The 18,442-nt window shown below is 36.2% G+C and overlaps 2 protein-coding genes across 5 annotated transcripts; both read left to right on the top strand.

Moving 5' to 3' along the window:
* The first annotated feature begins 1,309 nt into the window (after positions 1–1,309).
* On the top strand, positions 1,310–4,133 carry LOC147295906 (structural maintenance of chromosomes-like protein, putative (DUF3531)). The gene is made up of 7 exons (XM_086232987.1): positions 1,310–1,895; positions 1,974–2,147; positions 2,252–2,330; positions 2,449–2,508; positions 3,237–3,358; positions 3,450–3,521; positions 3,632–4,133. Exons 1-7 carry the CDS (start codon positions 1,573–1,575, stop codon positions 3,732–3,734), a joined length of 933 nt encoding a protein of 310 aa, XP_086089113.1. The 5' UTR covers positions 1,310–1,572; the 3' UTR covers positions 3,735–4,133.
* A 1,177-nt stretch (positions 4,134–5,310) lies between these two features.
* Positions 5,311–14,171, top strand: LOC147295907 (katanin p80 WD40 repeat-containing subunit B1 homolog KTN80.4-like). 4 transcript variants are annotated; one of them, XM_086233109.1, is made up of 20 exons: positions 5,311–5,506; positions 5,614–5,665; positions 5,798–6,009; positions 6,158–6,288; positions 6,499–6,616; positions 6,777–7,003; positions 7,159–7,261; positions 8,250–8,320; positions 8,455–8,529; positions 8,599–8,742; positions 8,845–9,076; positions 9,266–9,796; positions 10,992–11,051; positions 11,132–11,253; positions 11,570–11,704; positions 12,321–12,395; positions 12,522–12,634; positions 13,181–13,297; positions 13,404–13,472; positions 13,581–14,171. In XM_086233109.1, exons 3-20 carry the CDS (start codon positions 5,982–5,984, stop codon positions 13,639–13,641), a joined length of 2,412 nt encoding a protein of 803 aa, XP_086089235.1. In that variant the 5' UTR covers positions 5,311–5,506; positions 5,614–5,665; positions 5,798–5,981; the 3' UTR covers positions 13,642–14,171. The 4 variants fall into 4 exon arrangements, with proteins under 4 accessions (XP_086089235.1, XP_086089236.1, XP_086089234.1 ...); XM_086233110.1 differs by having other exon boundaries at positions 11,579–11,704; positions 13,578–14,171; XM_086233108.1 differs by having other exon boundaries at positions 5,312–5,533; positions 13,578–14,171.
* Positions 14,172–18,442: the final 4,271 nt, after the last annotated feature.

Genomic DNA, 18,442 nt, shown 5'->3' on the forward strand with positions numbered 1-18,442 from the left:
CTTTGCATATCATCGGCAACATCGGGGACTTCCCCTCTAGATGAAGATGCACCACGTCTGATTCTTCTTCTGTCCATCCTATAATTTCAAACAAGAAATTGAAAATTGTTTTAGCAAATATATGATTTTTTAAAAGCTAAAAAAAAAAAAAAAAAATTTCAACACAGGTGGTTCGGCAGTCAACTGCCGAGCAAAGTGAAACTGTTCGGCAGTTGACTGTCGAACACAGTTCCACCATTCGGCAGATGGCTGTCGAACCAAAATAGGGAAATTCGAAATTTTCCATTCGTTCGGTAGCGTGCTGCCGAACTAATTCAATTTGTTCGGCAGGTAACCACCGAACCAATATTCATTGTTCGGCAGTCACCTGTCGAACCAAAGTATGGGCATTTTCTGATTTTGCATTCGTTCGGTAGGGTACTGCCGAACCAATTCATTTAGTTCGGTAGATGACTGCCGAATAGAATGAATTCGTTCGGCAGACCAGTGCCGAACGAGCTGCGAAATCAGAAAATGGAGGAACCCCGAAAATGCTCACTCCAAAACCCGAAATCCTCCCTACAAATCTAGTGAAACAGACGAAAAAGGTATTTGAGATGTATTAACTAATTCAAATTAGATAAAAAAGTATTAGATTTACATTTACAACTAATGTATTTGAGAAACTCACTGAATTTTAGAGCTGTGATGAGGCCACTGATGGAGTTCACGGCGGTGCTGACGACGGCGATGACGGTGGTGATGAAGCCGGAGATGGGTGTCGGCAATGGTGGGTGTCGGCAATGGTGGCTGTGGGGGTGTGTCGGCAATGGTGGCTGTGGCTGTGAGGTGAGATAGGGTGAGGTAAGGGGGTGTGTAGTGTAGATGTGTTTGTGGGGGTGTGTGTTTGTGGGGGTGTGTAATGTTTGGGTTGAGAGGGTGTGTAAAGAGAAATTTAGACTTGGTTGTGAGATTGGGGTATTTTGGTCATAATAGGGGTGTGTAAAAAAGAAATTTTATGTTTGACAAATTAATAAGGGGTGTGTAGGAGAAATTTGTGTGCAAAGAGAAAAATAGGGGTGTGCAAATAGCAGCTCCCTTTTTTTTTTATTGAGATACTAAGTTGAAAAATAATGTGAAGGTGAGGTGCATCAGATAACCAAAGCCAATCCAGTGTGGATACAAACTTGAGAATAAGAAACATAAACGCCCGCCTAGTAAGTAGGTACATGTCTCTTAAAATAACAGTAGTAAAGCAAGAAATGCGAGTGATTACTACCTTTGCATCCAGTTCCACTTGAAGGTGGGTGTAACCCAAGACACTGGCTAGCTTCAATTAAAAACTGCAGCCATGACTGATGAGTTGAGTTGATAATGGTAATTGGTAAGACACTAAGACATTTTTTGAATTGCGGAACAATCCATATCACAATAAAGAGTAATGTTACTACTGACCAAATGATCTAGCATCTGCCACATCACATTAGCATTTGGGTTGTTTGGTGACATGTGGCCCAGCCCAGATATGTGAACTCTTGTGGGGGGGTTAAGTTGGAATGAAGGGGAAAGAGAGTGAAAGAGAGGAGGGGATAAATGAAGGCGGCCATAGGCACAGGCAAGGGTGGGTCTGGGTCTGGGTTTGGGTTTATCTCTTATAATAATACTAGAATTGAATCCCGCTCTGATTCATGGAACAAGAAAACGCTGTTTCCCTATCCGTATCCGTATCTGCCAAAATTTCAGGTAAAGCCAGCTCGGCTCCTATTGGTGCGTGCCAATGATACCACCACGAATGGAATGGCCGGCGCTCCCAAAGGCTCGGGAACCACTGCCAGAGGACGCAGACTTGTCAAAATTCGTGAAGAGAAGAGGAAGCGCGAGTTCGATCGCCTTCACAACTATCCTTCTTGGGCCAAGTCGCTCTCTCTCTCTCTCTCTCACTCTCTGCCTCTCTTTTTTCTTTTCATTTTTTTAATATTAATTTGTTCTGGCAGAGTGTTAGAAGACGCCTGCAAAGACGATGCTGAGCTGCGAGCGGTTCTTGGAGATAGCATTGGCAACCCTGAGCTCATGAGGAAAAGGGTTGAAGAAAGAGTCCGCATCAAGGGCAGAGACTTCCGCAAATCAAAAACCGGTTCTATCCTTGCCTTCAAAGTCACCTTCAGAGAGTAACTTTTTACTTCAAATTTGCTTCTCCATCTCTTCCAATCTTTGTATAATGTTTCCTTCCATTTGCTTTTTTATAATACTCTTTTGCTACCTCACCTCACAGCTTCAATCCTCTTGATTCCTACATATGGTTTGAATTCTATGGATCGCCGTCTGATCGTGATGTTGATCTCTTTGGTAGTGTATGTGCCTCCTTTCTGTATACTCAACATTATTAGCCCATCCAAAACACTCTTCTTTTATTTTCCTGTCCCTATCATATTTATTATTTCTACTAAATTTAGTGGGAAAGTTATGCAGGTAATTCAGTCATGGTATGTTATGGGACGCTTGGGTGCCTTTAATTCTACTAATCTGCAGGTTCGTCCATAGTTTTTTTAACCAAATTCCATTTATATCCATAAAACATTTCAATATTACATAATAGTCACTGTGGATTCTCTTTTACTTGGTGTGCATGTTATTTATGTCCCTGTGCCACTGGCCTGCTACGGTTAACTTCATTGTTTCTTCAGTTAAGACCTTGAGTTCTAAAACCAAAACAAAAAAAGTATTCTATTTTACTACTTCTTTGAACATTTACAAAATCGTATATTGATATTCCGGAATTATTTGCCATCTAAAAATTCTTTTTCCTTTTTCTCTCCTCGTACAAGCAAACTGGGCGTAGACTCGTAAAAGGTGTAAGAAATTTGGTTTCTGAAGTTTATTTATTTATTAATTACTTTTTTGTCTCAGAAATTTGATACCACGGAGTCCCTACCATACCAGTTAGGCATACTGTTGCCATTGCTGTTATTAGATAGGAACATAGTATCAATTCGTATCAGTATATGCTATGTCAAGTGATTTTTGTAGATAATACTTGGCTATGTCAATAACACAATGGTGTAGATTCATATAATTGAGTTTATCATTCAACTAATTCTAATTGAGTTTATCGTTCCTCTAATTGTAATTGAGTTTATAAAATATATACATGCAGAAAGTTTGTGCCTCATCTTGTCATTATCAGCTTTATTCTTTTGAGTAATAGTTGTTGCTATGTGTAAAAGGGTTGAAACGTGCTAATAGAATATTGATGGCAGCTGGGAAATTCATCTATGGAGTACAATCCCCTCTATGATGTGGATAAGGGTTTCAAAGTGATGCCATCTTCATTTCATGATATCAGTGATGTTGAGTTTCAGGATAACTGGGGTCGTGTTTGGTATGCCTTCCACAACTTAAGCTGAATTCTTATTTTGATATACTTTTGCAACTCTTGTCCATATGAGAGTTTCAATATAAATGTATTACAGGGTAGACCTTGGTACAGCTGACTATTTTGCCATTGATGTACTCCTCAACTGCTTGACAGTCTTGAGTTCAGAGTAAGTTCAACTAAGAAAACAATCTTTGACTGGACGGACTTTCATTCTTCGACTAACTTCATTTGTCCTTGACTAATTATTGCATTGTTTCCTTGCCATCTTGGTGGCAGATATCTAGGCATTCAGCAGATAGTTTTTGGTGGTCGTAGGATCGGTGATTGGGAAGAGGGGATGACCAACACAGAGTACGGATATAAGTACTTCAAGATCTGAAATAGATGTCTTTAAACCTTCTTTTACTGTTTGGAGGGCTTTGGGTTGACAATTTCAGAGTATGTATTTGACACCAGTCTTACACCATGTATTTACGCTGTCCATGTTCAATCCTTACCTCTTCAAAGGGCTTAGACTTTTAGAGTTAACAATTTTAGGCCGTTTATATTTATTGCATGTATACGCTTTGCTCCTTCCAGCACCTCCTCTTTCCCCATCTCAAACTCATGTCTAGTTTATCTTTTCATTTCATTTCCTATCTCACAAACTTGGTGTTCTTTTCTATCTTTTGTGAAAGGAGCCAAATTTTAAGTGGGGCTTCATGCGGTACCATTTAATGACACTATTGTAACTAAATAACAAAGTCAATAATAAAATTAGAGTGCATGTAACTGTTTTTTTTTCCCTTGGATTTGTGTGTTAATTTTCACATATAACATGTAATGAAAAGATATTTGTATATTGTACCAAAAAAAAAAGAAGATATTTGTATATGAGAGAGGTTCCATTAAGAGATCCCTTAATTAACGATTTATTGTGTGGCACATTCTGAATTGTAAATTTGCAACTCACTAATTGGAACCATTTATTTTTCAAGTATTTATTCAAGAATTATCCCTGCAATAACCATTTGATTAAATTGTGATATTTCTAGTGTTTATCAAAAATATTGTGTTTGTCTATTTATTTTGTTACAATCAAATGTCTTAATAGTTTATGATTTTTCTAATTTTATTTTTATAAGAGTAACCATTGAATACAAACATAAAAGGTATACTTATTTAAGAAGAGGTTTCTTTGTGAATACTACCTATAAGTATAATCATAATTGTCAAATATAATTGAGTAATAGTTACAATAGATCCCATCAAAACTTTTTTTTGTTTTTCTTGATTACTTGAGTTTGTGTATGCCCTTATATAATATAACCACCACCAGCAGCCCCCTAAAATTAACAAACATGATATAGGCTATGCATCCCAAATTTGTATCTCAATGAAGAGATGTGTTTCCGGCCAAAAAAACAAAGAAGACATGTTACACGTGCAAGCAAATAGGTCAATTGTATGAGGCCACCCTGTGGTGGTGTGGTCGTTGATGAGAGTCACACGTGGATGTTGATGCTAGGAATTAGGATCTCTTTAAAAAGTTTAAGATTGGCTGTTGAGCATCTAATTGAATTTGGAACAAAGTGAGATGGGTGGTCATGTTTGGCTCCCACAAGATAAACTAAAGAGAAAAAGGGGAGAGAGAGAGATTGGAATTAGTTGATACAAGTAAATCATCAATTAGAATGAACAATAAATTGATACACCAAAGAAAAAAAAAAAAAAAAGGAAAAAAGAGGAAAAGAGATATAGAAAGGTAAGAGGGAGTTAAGGAAGGTGAGTGATAGTGATGGGTGTGTTGTGTGTAGTCCCTTGAATTTTGATTTGGGGAGGGAGGGAGAGAGGCCCCCGCCCGGCTCAATTGCTCTCATTTTAAGACTCGTTTTAAAAGACGAAAAAAAAAAAGCAAAAAAATTAAAAAAAGAAAACACAAAAGAAAGAATATCGAAATTAAATATTGAAACGGGTACTTATAACTCATAATTAACGAGAGAGAGGGAGGGGACGGTGACTCAAATCGTGAACTGTGTCGGTCTCTAGATTCATCTTCTTCATGCATATAGCATATATGATATATTGGCCTGCCGCAACGGAAAAAGGAAAAGAAAATCTTGGTGGACTCTGCTCTGGAAATCACTAACTCTCCGTTTACTCACTGCCACAGTAACTTCCTCCAAAATTATCTTCTAAGTATACTCTATTACGCTACTGTTTGTTTTGCCTTTCTCTCGCTTATATTCTCACACCAAAAAAAACTCTCAACTTTGAAGGAACAACGAGGAGCAAGCAACGTTTTTCATTTCCTTCCACAATGCACTTTATGTAAGCTTCTATTCTTCATCTTTATTAATTATTATTCTCTTTTTCTCTCTTCATACTCTCGAGTCTGATCGAATCTATTTTATCCCTAAAATTATTGTTTTGCTTTAAACTTTTGAAATTTGAAATTTGAAGGCACGGACTGAATTCTTTGAGATCTGGAATGAACCAGTTGCAACGACCATGATCATCATCATCAGCACAAGATTTGATTTGAATGTGTGGAGTGGAGAGCTGCTATTTCTATATTTGCTTGCAGAAAAATAAACCATAAAAAAGAATTAGAATTGCTAGGGTTTCTCTTTCTCCTTCTGTGCCCATGACTACGAAACGCGCTTACAAGCTACGTATCCTCCTCTTGATTTAATTAGATTTGCTATGTTTCTTTTAATGTTGAAACCGATGTATGTATGTATGTATGTATGTATCAGTATGAGTATCAGATTGACAAGAATATATCCGATAGTTTTAGCCTTAACCAGGGTTGTGCCTCAGAGGAATTCGTAGCACATTCCGCAACTGTCAATTGCCTCAAAATTGGCAGGAAGTCTTCCAGAGTTCTTGTCACCGGCGGAGAAGATCACAAGGTCAATCTCTGGGCCATTGGGAAACCCAATGCCATACTGGTGATATTCTCTCCCTCTAGACACACTTTTTTTTTTTTTTTTTTTTTTTTTTCTCTTTCCGCTTTCATCATCTTTTTGTGAGTTGAATTAATACTGATGCAAATTTTCCAAGGAAATTGTATAATTATCAACGGCACTTTCTTTCTTGGATCAATTTTTTTTTTTGTTATTTTATTTATTCTAATCTACTCAACGTGCCTTCATACCCAGAGTTTGTCTGGACACACCAGTGGAATTGATTCCGTAAGCTTTGATTCTTCAGAGGTCTTAGTAGCTGCAGGAGCTGCAAGTGGTACAATTAAGCTTTGGGATTTAGAGGAGGCAAAGAGTATGCCTTTTATTCTTTATTGTGCAATATATTCCTTAAATTCCTCAAAACGATAGACTCCCCCCTATTGAAACTGCACTGAGTTTTTTATATATCTATTTTATGCTGTCAAATTGTTTTTTAGATTTGTTTGTGCTTTTTCAATGTGATTTCTTTGTAGTTGTTCGCACACTTACCGGTCACAGATCCAATTGTATATCTGTGGACTTCCATCCTTTTGGGGAGTTCTTTGCATCTGGCTCCCTGGACACAAATCTCAAAATATGGGATATCAGGAAGAAGGGGTGTATTCACACATACAAAGGCCATACACGAGGAGTCAATGCCATCAGATTCACCCCAGATGGTCGTTGGGTTGTTTCCGGTGGAGAGGACAACACTGTTAAGGTTAGAATTGCTTTCCTCTTGTAAAATAATTAATAAAAAAATTTCTATCTTCTCGGGCCATTATGCATGCTAATACATGCAATCTGTAAATAGTGAACCAAAATATGTCATTTTCTTCTGAAAAGTTTATAAACCAATATGTAATGTTTTAACAGTTGTGGGATCTGACTGCTGGAAAGTTGCTGCATGATTTCAAGTCTCATGAGGGCCAGATTCAGTGCATAGACTTTCATCCCCATGAGTTTCTGCTAGCAACAGGTTAATGATGCTATTTTTTTTTTTGTACTCATCAATTATACATTTTTCCTGGCTTTATTAGCTGTCTATTGAAATGCTATTATTTCCTCTGTCAATTGAAAATGGGTCGAGTTGTATCCTGATTGTCCTTTGAGATATTGGATTATTATTTATATGGTAAAGTGTCATTTTGTCATCCTACACCTGAACACAGGTCATTGCCTCATTATTGGCCGATTCTCCCTTGCTATAGATAGTAGTTTAGCAATTTTTTATAATTTTCTTATGAAAAATCGGTCTGCCTCTTATCTTTTAACTGTATCGAGCAATAGTTTGATCATTGAATACCCTGGTCTCTGGGGCTTTGTGTTGTTTATAGTATGTTTTGTATAATGGACAGGTCAAGCTATAAAGATGGACCCCTTCCCCCTCTTTGGGTTTAGGAATTCATATTGACTTCTTTATAGATTGTCAATATTTATTTCTTTAACTTAGATTTGTTTTGGTCTGAAATTTCCATAGGCGGGCGTTAAGCAATCTTTAAAAGTGGAGCCACTAGCTTTAAATTGGTTTAAATTTTTTTAATGCTGATCAAATTATATTTATATATCAAAAAAATCATGTGGATAAAATATTTAGACCTGGACGTTTTTGTGATGCCCCTAGTAACCAATGAATGTCTAGTGCTTTTCCTTGTGGGTATCCTATTTGAATGGGAAATTGATGAGTCGATCTGCCTACAATTGCTGTTGCATTTCTTAGAGGCAGATTGTGTATCAGCGGCCAATGTCCCTTTCGAAAACTAACAATAATTGTGTCATTTTAAAATTGTGTGGTATGTTTCACTTATGTTTATACCATGCTGTTCAAATCGTATAAATTACTTATTACTCTAGCTTGTGCCAGTATGACCCTCTGATAATGTGTCATCATGAAAGCTACACATCTGTCCTTGTGTATTATTTTCAAATAGATATTGCTTCCTTATTTTTTCCTCATTTCTTTTCAGGTTCCGCGGATAGGACCGTTAAATTTTGGGACCTTGAAACCTTTGAGCTAATTGGCTCGGCTGGACCTGAGGTAATTTTTTGTCCCATTGAATACTGCTCGTCTCTTAACTAATAAAGTTAATGGTTCAAATTGCCCAGCTAAGGTTCTTACAATATTCTTTCAATAAGGAGATTATCCGTCTAATTTCTATGTTTCCAAATCAGACATCTGGAGTGCGTTCTTTGACTTTTAATCCTGATGGGAGGGCCCTACTCTGTGGATTGCATGAAAGTTTGAAGGTGAGCTCATGTGATCCTTTATAATAATTAGGGTTATGAAATATGCGTACTTAAACTTTTACTATGTAGGTATTCTCATGGGAACCAATAAGATGCCATGACGCTGTGGATGTGGGATGGTCTCGATTGTCAGATCTTAATGTTCATGAGGGAAAGCTTCTTGGATGCTCGTACAATCAGAGTTGTGTTGGAGTGTGGGTTGTAGACATCTCGGTATGACTCAGTTTATAATTGTCTTACATTGATGTGTTTTCTTGTTTTCTAGCCCTGGAGGTATTAGCTATTAATTTCAAACTTATGCGTTGCTTGGCATAGCGTATAGAGCCGTATGCAATTGGTAATGCTAGCAGATTGAATGGGCACTCAGAATCTAAATCCTTGTCTGGTGGGAACCTGTCAGTACTCAATGAGAATACTTCTAAGTCTAGTTTGGGCCGGCTCTCTATTTCCCAAAGTTCAGATTCTTTAGTGAAGGAAACAAAATCTCTTGGAAGGCTATCAGTTTCTCAAAATTCAGATCCCGCTAAGGAGCCAAAAATTTTGGCATGTATGCAAATTTTTAACCTTTTTCATTTTAATTTCTTCATGGAGTATTTTTGTGTTTGTTTATTGTTTTTGGAATTCTCAGATTTTTTTTTTTTTTTTTTTATCACAATGTTTATCTCATCTTCTTTTTGTTGTGACTTCACTCTGATGTTTAGACTTTTTTATGCCTGGTTATCCATCTTGAATGAAGCCACAGGAAGTGTTCCTGGTACTCCTCAAAGGATCAATTTGAACCCCAGTCCAAAAACTATTGCAGCTAGTTCAGCAGCAGTTCCTAGTGCAACAACCCTGAAGAGGAATTCCACTAAAACCCATTCAACAGCCACTGTTCCGACTTTTAACAAGTTGGATGTCGTACCTGTAATTGTGCCTAGAACTAGTATAAGGTCAGAGCTGGCAGCCGAGCCCCGAAAAGAGGTTGGTGTTGCTGGAAGAACAATGACATTCTCTATGCAGTCAAAGGCAACTGATTTCCGAAAGTTTTCCAACAGCAGAGAAGAAGTGGATAAGCCAACTGTCTCTTCAGTGTCTGAATCCACTGCTTCTAAGGCTACTGAATCAAGCAGTGTTGCAGATAGGAATGGTTTCTCAACAGTTATAAGCTCAACCCAGGGAATACATACTGCTGAAAAGAATATGAAGGATGACAGACGTGTTGGACCTGGGAAGCATGAAACAGATTCAATGATGGAGCCCAATGCTAGCTATCAGCATGATAGTTGTATGTATCTAATCCTTAGTACTATACTTTCATTTCATAGTTTTCCTACACAAACAACTAAGTACCAAACAACTAATATAGTTGGCAAGAAAGACAGCGTTCTGCTTAGAACTTTTTTAAATTTGTGACTAAGCGTCATAGCTACCATGAGGTGCTTGCAGTCTCAATTGAAACATCATTTCATTTGTTAAGTTGTTAGATTGAGAATGTGGAACATGTCGCAGATGTACATCTACCAGTGGCAGAAGGCCAAAACCTACCAAAACAATATAATCCATCAACATGAGTGATGACAGATCTCTTGGATATAAGAGTGTGGTTTGTTGTTGTCATTATCAGTAAATAGTATTACTAGTGATGGTTGTGGTGGTGGTAGACTGGTAGTAATGCAGTTCATTTGATTCCATGTCAATTGCCATGGTTAGTTTCCACACCAGTCTTTAAGAGACACCTCCTTGATTAGAAGAGGGGTTCTTTTGGCAAGGAAGTTTGTTCAAAATAAATTTAAGAGACACCTCCTTGATTAGAAGAGATCAAGAGAAGTCCCCCCTCCCCTCTGTCCCATCCTCCTAAACCCATCACTCTTTAGTACCAACATAATGTTATATAGGTGTTTATACGATAGCTTGGAAATCAAACAGTGAATTTTTCATAGTTAGCTTCAAAGGTTGTACGAAGCCTGTTGAATCAACCATTCACACACTAGAACCACAAACCGTCTCATTTCCTTAAATGGTTGGTAATCATTCTTCCTCTTAGGTTTTAACAAAATAGTCACTTCAAAGAAAGGGCCTTGTTAGACTAGTGTAAAAGCAAAGCAGATGGATCTCAGAGCACAAAAACCATAATGCAACTAACCATTTGACAGGAAGAGGTATTGCCAACACAGGGGATGGGGAAAACCCTTGCTCTGAGGATGCATTTTACATGTGCATACACTTATGGCAGTTAAAGGAACATGTATATGTTGTGCATATTAATTGTCGCCATGTGCTTTATCTTGGTTTCTCTGTTGCCTATTATGTAATTCTTTATTTCTTGTAATGTTTTCTCTAATGATTGATGGTCTTCTACTGTGCATGTGGATTTCCCTATCTGTCTTAAGTTCTTAACATGTACATTTGTCCTTTTGAGACCAAGTGTCATACTGTCAATGCTTAAGCTCCTCTTTTTATTTATTTTTTTTCTTCCTTAGATGAAACTCGGGGGCACAAGCTGAGCAGAGACGCATATTCTGCTGAAGGTCAAAGAGGAGGTATAACTTTCTTTACTTTTGCTTCATTTCTATTTACTAGTCTACTGTAGTATGACCCATGTTCTTTATGGTATATTTAGGAAGAATGCGCTCAACTGCTGTGAATTGGGAGAAAAGAGATAGATATTCTAACTATGAGGGACCTACGTCCAATATTACCCTGGGAACCGCATCTGCAGTGAACATTCTCCCTTTGAATGCGGTATGGCCACAGTTCCAATTTGTTCTGCCTTTTGTGACACCTATATTTCTTGACACAAATAACAACATTCAAGAAATTTGTGCACAAATAATTTTTATTTTTTAATGAATGGCATCTTACTATAAGTTAAACTTAATTGCAAATTTATTGCCCAATCCTTAAAATATTTTTCTTTCCCCATAATGCCATTGTATAAGAATTGCATAGAAACCATGAACTGTACAAGGTTTTATCATTTTCTCATGATAACTTCTGGATGGTTGTTTTCTTTTGGTGGGTTAAATTTGTAATTGATACAATCCTCTATTTGTTTTAGTTCAAGCAGAGAGGATATCCTACATCTACTGAAAAAGAAACAGTGTCTGCTAGTGATGAGGATGCTATTGCAGATCTCATGGAAAAACATGACCAATTTGTTAGCTCCATGCAATCTCGTTCAGCCAAGTTACAGGTTCCTTAAATGATTTTGAGGCTATGCTTATGAGTTTATGTAGTGCCATTGGTTCTCTATGTATCTTTTCTTTCTTTACACGGATTTTGGGTGTCTTTGAGTTGATTGTAGCTCAGTGCTTGTTAGTTGGGGTAGTCAATTATGCTTAGATGGACTTCTTGCCCATCATTTATTGTATCCCATCTTCCTTCTTTCTTTTTTTTTTAATTTTTATTTTATTTTATATATAAGTTCTTATTTCCTATTAAAAAAGAAAAAAAGAAAAAAAAAAGAACCCATTAGGCCTCCTTTGAAATCAAATTGCAGTTCAATATTTCTTTGCTGATTGCAGGTGTTTCTTAGTAGCTGTTAATATCAGTGCTTTGTGATGATAGCATTAAATATGGGAGAAAAGCTAGGGGATAGTAGAGGGCTTGGGTTTGTGATAGGTTTGAAGTTAATGGTATCTAGGTTTGCAATAGGAGATTACCAAACTCTTAGAACAGCTGAGCTGCATTGTGGAATTAGCAATCCTTTTATGTTTTGCTTAGTTGCCATAATAATAGTGAAAATTTGCAGATGGAATATATTTATTATAATCAATAAATTGCTGAATCTTGTGGGTAAATCTTTGCAGGTAGTCTATAGATACTGGCAAAGGAATGATGTTAAGGGTGTCATTAGTGCGATGGAAAAGATGTCTGATTGTGCTGTAAGTATATTGTGTGGTATTTTCTTAATTTGGTTTTTCTTCAGCCCCCAGTTTCTAAATACTATTGTGGAACAACTGGCTCTTTAATGTTTGAATTTCGTGTTAATTTCTGTGCTGTTAATCCAGGTCATTGCTGATGTAATTAGCATTATGACAGAAAAAATTGACATTGTCACACTGGATATATGCACTTGTCTTCTGCCGCTCCTTACTGGCCTTCTAGAAAGTAGCATGGATAGGTAAGAAGTTTTAGCAATCTCTTCTTTTTTTGTTTGGTGCCATTGTTGCTAAGTAGTTTCAGGTAGCAGATCTATGTTTGTTTACTTGATGCATGAAAGCATCAACTGTTCAAGTGAAGAGCTTTGCTATTCTGCTAATTTTTTTTTTTTTTTGTTTTTAATTTTTATATAAGTTTTAATTATGGTAAATTAACGCAGTACTACAGTTGTTTATGTAAAGTTGTTGCACTTAGATTTTCTCTGGTATTCCCTAGTTTTGGGATATGCTCTGTTCATATCATCTGAACCATCCGTTCTGGTCATGGAAGAGTCTTAAGCACAATTCTCCAGGAAAGGATGTACCTGGGGGATGCATTATGATCCTGCATTTGATTGCTATATGGTAGGATGACATACGCCTTTCTAGTACTTGAGCTGAACTTGATAGGCAATGCTAACATTTTTAATTGTCAAATAAAATCTTAACCAGCACTTGTTGGATTTTGTGTTTGGATTCTTTCATCTGCAATTTTGCTGTTCATTATTTGATGGCCTGACCTTATCCAGGCATTTAGGCATTTCTTTGGAAATGCTGCTCAAGCTAGTTAGAGTATTTGGTTCTGTGATCTATTCAACGTTATCAGCATCATCATCTGTTGGTGTGGATATTGAAGCTGAGCAAAGGTATACTTTGCTTGCTCTGATATACAATTTTCTTTACCTTTTTTATTTAGATTTTAAGCATTGATCAAAATTGAGATGGGTTTCTACTTTTCATTGGTTAACATAGGCTGGAGCGTTGCAACATCTGTTCTATGGAGCTTGAAAAGGTCAAATGCTGTTTGCCAGCTCTTACCAGGTGCCAATTTTTTTTAGTTTAGTTGGCTTGACCACTATTTGTTTTGCATAATAATTCATTATGCCAGAGATGCCAATATCCTTTTGTTCACTCTTTTGCCCATAGAAGAGGAGGATCAATTGCAAAGTCTGCACAGGAGTTGAATCTAGCTCTTCAGGAAGTTTCATGACTGAAAGTATTGCATAGTGAAAGTGCAGTTAATTCTGTTTTGCTCATGTTGTTTTTGAGGGAGTTTGTGCATTTTGGAGTTACGAACCCCTCTTCTTGCAACACTTGATGGTTCGATGCTCTGTCTTGTCTGGCCCTGGCTTGGGCAGGCCCTGGCTGTACATTAATGCTAAGTGGAGACGTTAACTACAAGCTAATTCTAAACTACTCACTAAAACGAGAGGCTACTTGACATGTCACTCTACATCCTGCTTGCACAGTTTTGTCAACTATCAATCCATTTCTGCTCAGCGGAGAAGAGACTACTACTCCCTTTCACTCTAACCCAATGTGTAGCATCAAATTGTATCCTTTGGCTACATTAATGCTGATTAAAATTATTTTTAAATATCTATGTTCCCAATGTATAAGATTGATGATCGACATCTTCATGTGAGTAATGGCTGAAAAACCTTCATGTGAGTACTGGCTTTAATATGAGATTCTTTCAAGGCCTCTTTCGCCTTTGTAATGGTGATCTATATTTTTTTATTTTACCTTTTAAAACTCTTTTCCCTTTGTTGAACAGCCCTCTTTCTCTGATTATTGCTATGTACCTTTTTAATTGAGGATATCTTGTACCTTCCAAAGATGGATCACATCTCTTTCTTTTAGAGAGATGATACAGTAGGGACAAATAATTTTCTTTGAAGTTAAGTAACCATTTACTTTTAGAGTCCGTTTGGTTAAAACAATTTTTGGTTCAAAGGAAAGTGATGCTCAAAAAGGGAGAAAATGAAACTTTCATGCTAACTTGGGTTTGGTTTTTCCTTCCATGGAAAATGTTTTTTCAAGACCGTATTATCCCTTTTAAAAACTGAAAAATGCCATTGCTATCTATAAGAAACTGTTGAGTGTTGACAGTCTTTTTATTCAGTAAATATAATAAATAGGGGTATAATTAGAAAACTGAACTATTTTTGTTTCTTAATATTGTACAAACCAAATATGGAAAATGAAATCAAATATTACTTTCCTAGCATTATCAAATATAAGAATGGGAATCTTGTATAAAACCCACTTTAGATTCATTTTTTTAATCTTTGTATTTTGTTAATTAAAGGGTAATTATGATTGTTAATATTTTGACATCTAAGGAAGGCTAGAGATTTATTTAGGTATATCAATATTTTTTTAAAGAATTGGGGGGGCGGAAATAGGATTGGCGAGTGACAATAGTGACATTCTAATTTGGGAAACATATAGTTTGCATGTAGTTTCCATCATAATTAAACTTGCCCTCAGAATGCTTCAAAACCCAACCCCCGCATTGGTCCCTGTTGGTGGCCACGTCTCTACTTCTGCCATCAGCACCGCTCCATGTACATTCTCGTCGTTTCTCTCTCTTTGCGCTAAAACAAAAGACTTGCCGGCCAGGTTTTGGTGGCTAGCCGATGCTGGTCGGGGAGGGGAGTTGTAGTCAAGGATGGGTGGGTATAATGAGTTAAGGAGTGTGTTATAAGGTACTAAAAGAATTTCTCTTACGTTTACAGAAAAAATAATTTTACTGTGGCACTTTAAAAAACTCCCAATGTTAAAGGTTTTTCTGCAACTACAACAAAACAAGAGATATTATGAAATAGTACTGAGTGAACAACAAATTTAAAAAATTTAATGAAAAAACTTGTTAACTTTTGATTTCTGCTTTCTTCAAAAAATAATGAGTTTTTTTTTTATTCCATACTGGACTCAGAAGGACAAAACAGCCTACATGCGGAAGCTTATATTAAGTTTGTCCACTTTAATGAGTTGAGTGCTCGACACTTGAATTTGTTGAGTAGTTTCATCAAATCCAGTTGAAACAGTTCAACAACACTAAAATCGTATAAAAATGATATTTATACAAATATTTTGAGCAATATATATGTTCGTCCTCGTGACAACACCAAATACATTGTTTTTTTGTTACAGATATGTTTAGGAGGGAATCTTTGTAAATTTGTAATTAAAACCTTACGAAATTGTGAAAACCAGAGCAAAAGAAATTAAAAGAAAAAAAGTGGTAATTGCAAATTTCCGTTACTTTTTAGAAGTTGTCAGTTGCATGTCTGGCTTCTCTCTCCATTGGCCAAGTGTGAAATCCGTTGCTGTCTTTGTTTGCATTCAAAGATGCCAGCAGTGCTTCTGCCTCAGTCACTCCGTCACTCTCTAGTCTCGAGTCTCCTCATATTTAATCTTGTTAATTTCTTTCTTCCATAAATTCATTTTTGCCCCAGATATAGTTTCTATATATTCGTTTGAAAATTGAATGAAAAGGAAAAAGACAGATGCATTAATGGAAAACATATCTGGCTTTGTGCATAAAGTAAAGGAAGAGATTAAATTACTAACCCTCTGAGTTCTGACCACGAAAAGAAACGCAAAAAAAAAACTAACCCCAGGTAATTAATATTTGTGAGCAAGCAAGACGACAGACAGTGACAGACAACAAGGGAGAGAAAGAAGGGGAAAGTGAGCAAAGGGAATGATGGATATATAGTGAAGTGAAATGCTAGCTAGGTGTCTGGTGAATATATTGATGAAGGGAATGCAATTCAAGATGTGGTAATGGTAGACTTCAATTAGCAGCTGGGAACGAATGCTTTGAAGCTCTTTTTCTTTTTTACAAATTATTATTTATGCTTTTATTTTATATATATATGAAAATGTTTGCTTGAGATCGATCAGATATCATCCCTATTTGCTAATACCAGTAGCTGCTGCAGGTAGAATTTGGTCTAGTTTCTCAAATATCTAGCGAGCTACCTACAAGTAATTAAATACCAGCACAACATCAGATTAAACCTAATATATATATCATGCCACACTCTCTCTGGGACATGCCTTTGCTATCTGATCCCGAGGAATATTCCAACTTCCAATCTTTTCTTCAATCTACAACTCCCTCAGTCCTCGCTCAGGAGCTTCCCAAGGTTCGTACGTAATCATCAATACAATTTCATTTCCTTTGGTTTTAATTTCCTTACATTTTCTCTTCGATCTCTTGAGATAAAAACATTGTGGCTAGCTATATTAATTAAAGTAGATCGATCTTCTTTTGTTCCATTTAAATGGTATTGCTAGCTATGATCGATTAATTGTCAACTGTAGGTGTTTTTGTTTCTATTATATATGCTTTAGATCCTGCTGTAGTAGCTAGGAATAGTAGTATATATGCAGATGTAGATATGATCTAACACACTAGAATAAGTACCAATTAATTGTTTAATCTTTTGCCTAATATTACATCTCTTTACCCTTTATCTTACGCCTCTTGCCTATTAATTGCAGCCCTTATTATTGTAACAAGATTAAAAGACTGCATGAAAAAATCTTGGATGATGTGGAGGGCTTGTATCTCCGCGTAATCCGGCGCCAAAATTCGAATCTCACCCTATTTTACCTTTTTTTGTAACCACAAATAATGTTGGATGACGTGGAGGGCTTATATCTCCGTGTACTCCGCCGCCAAAATTCGAATCTCACCTTTTATTACTTTCTTTGTAATCATAAATAATGTTGGATGATGAAGCTTTTACAAAATTTATTACGCAAGTATTAGTAATTAAATGTGTAGGTTTTTTGTAACTTCATCGCTACGTGCGATTACCTGAACCCTAAGACTTAAAACATGTATAAAGTCTAGGTAGGTTTTGTTTCATGAAATGAGTTATTTTAAAATGTTATTCCTATATATATATATATATATTTGCCTATTCTACAAAGATGAGAATGTTATTTTCATTTGAGTGTTTTGTTTGTGTAGTAATAGGAATTTTCAATCAATTTCTCAATAATATCCTTATTTATTGTATTTAAATATTTAGGACTATATATGTGCATTATTTGTCATTAAAACCCTTATTACAATTTAAAAATGATTGCTTAATACTAGGGTAAAATCATGAAAGACCATAATAAATGCATTCTTAGGGGATGAGAGTGGCAAACCTAATAGGCCCATGGGTCTCATATTCTCCCCTTTATGGGTATTCAATCTATTCTCATGTAAAATGTAACAAATTTTCAAGAATAGATCGATACCAAGTTTGAGAATAGAATCTCATGCTCTTTCTTAAGCTCTCATTAATACAAAACAAATACTATCTAAGTTCTAATATATTCTACATCCTAAATTTGTCGGAAAAATGAGAAAATGCTCTTTTATCAAACAATAACTCTAAACTACAAATTCGTTAAAGAGTCAACCTAATCAATTATTTAGATTTACAAAGATGTGTCACAATGTTCAAACTCTCATGCTTGAGCATTCAAACGTTGTGAGACATCAGACACGATTAGCCTAAAAAGCTTCTCGTACGCACACACACATATATATATATATATATAACGTACCTAAATATATTTTTTCCAAATCAAGCCCTTCTATCATCAATTTCCAACCCAACCTTGCCTTTCTTGTGTAATTTCTTCAAACCTAGCCATCTCACCCCTCAACGCGTGTTACACATCTATCTATTGTCCCCAACAACTGCAGCCATCAGACGACGTACCCATCATTATTGAAAACATCCAACCTTATGCACCATTGTAGTCATCTCTCAACATGATTGTGTTTATTCCAAATTGGAGCATCTATACTATTATAACTACAATTTCTTCATGTAACCATGTTGTGCTTTCTTCCTTAATACAAAATAGAAAAAAAAAACTTATTGGCACGTGCTTCCAAGCGTGCCATTAGACTGGTTAATTATACTAATTGTCAATTGGAATGAGGTGGAAATTGAAATATTAATTGTAAAGTTTGATTGAGTTTTATT

This window comes from Dryas octopetala, chromosome 2 (assembly GCF_963921425.1).
Source record: "Dryas octopetala chromosome 2, drDryOcto1.1, whole genome shotgun sequence".
Classification (NCBI taxonomy): Eukaryota; Viridiplantae; Streptophyta; class Magnoliopsida; order Rosales; family Rosaceae; genus Dryas; species Dryas octopetala.

Coding starts and splice junctions, on each gene's coding strand:
- LOC147295906 (XM_086232987.1), top strand. CDS start 1,573: ATGAAGGCGGCCATAGGCACAGGCAAGGGTGGGTCTGGGTCTGGGTTT. Junction 1,896..1,973: donor AACTATCCTTCTTGGGCCAA/GTCGCTCTCTCT, acceptor TTGTTCTGGCAG/AGTGTTAGAAGACGCCTGCA. Junction 2,509..3,236: donor TTAATTCTACTAATCTGCAG/GTTCGTCCATAG, acceptor TATTGATGGCAG/CTGGGAAATTCATCTATGGA.
- LOC147295907 (XM_086233108.1), top strand. CDS start 5,982: ATGACTACGAAACGCGCTTACAAGCTAC. Junction 6,010..6,157: donor GAAACGCGCTTACAAGCTAC/GTATCCTCCTCT, acceptor GTTGTGCCTCAG/AGGAATTCGTAGCACATTCC. Junction 11,254..11,569: donor ACATTCTCCCTTTGAATGCG/GTATGGCCACAG, acceptor TATTTGTTTTAG/TTCAAGCAGAGAGGATATCC.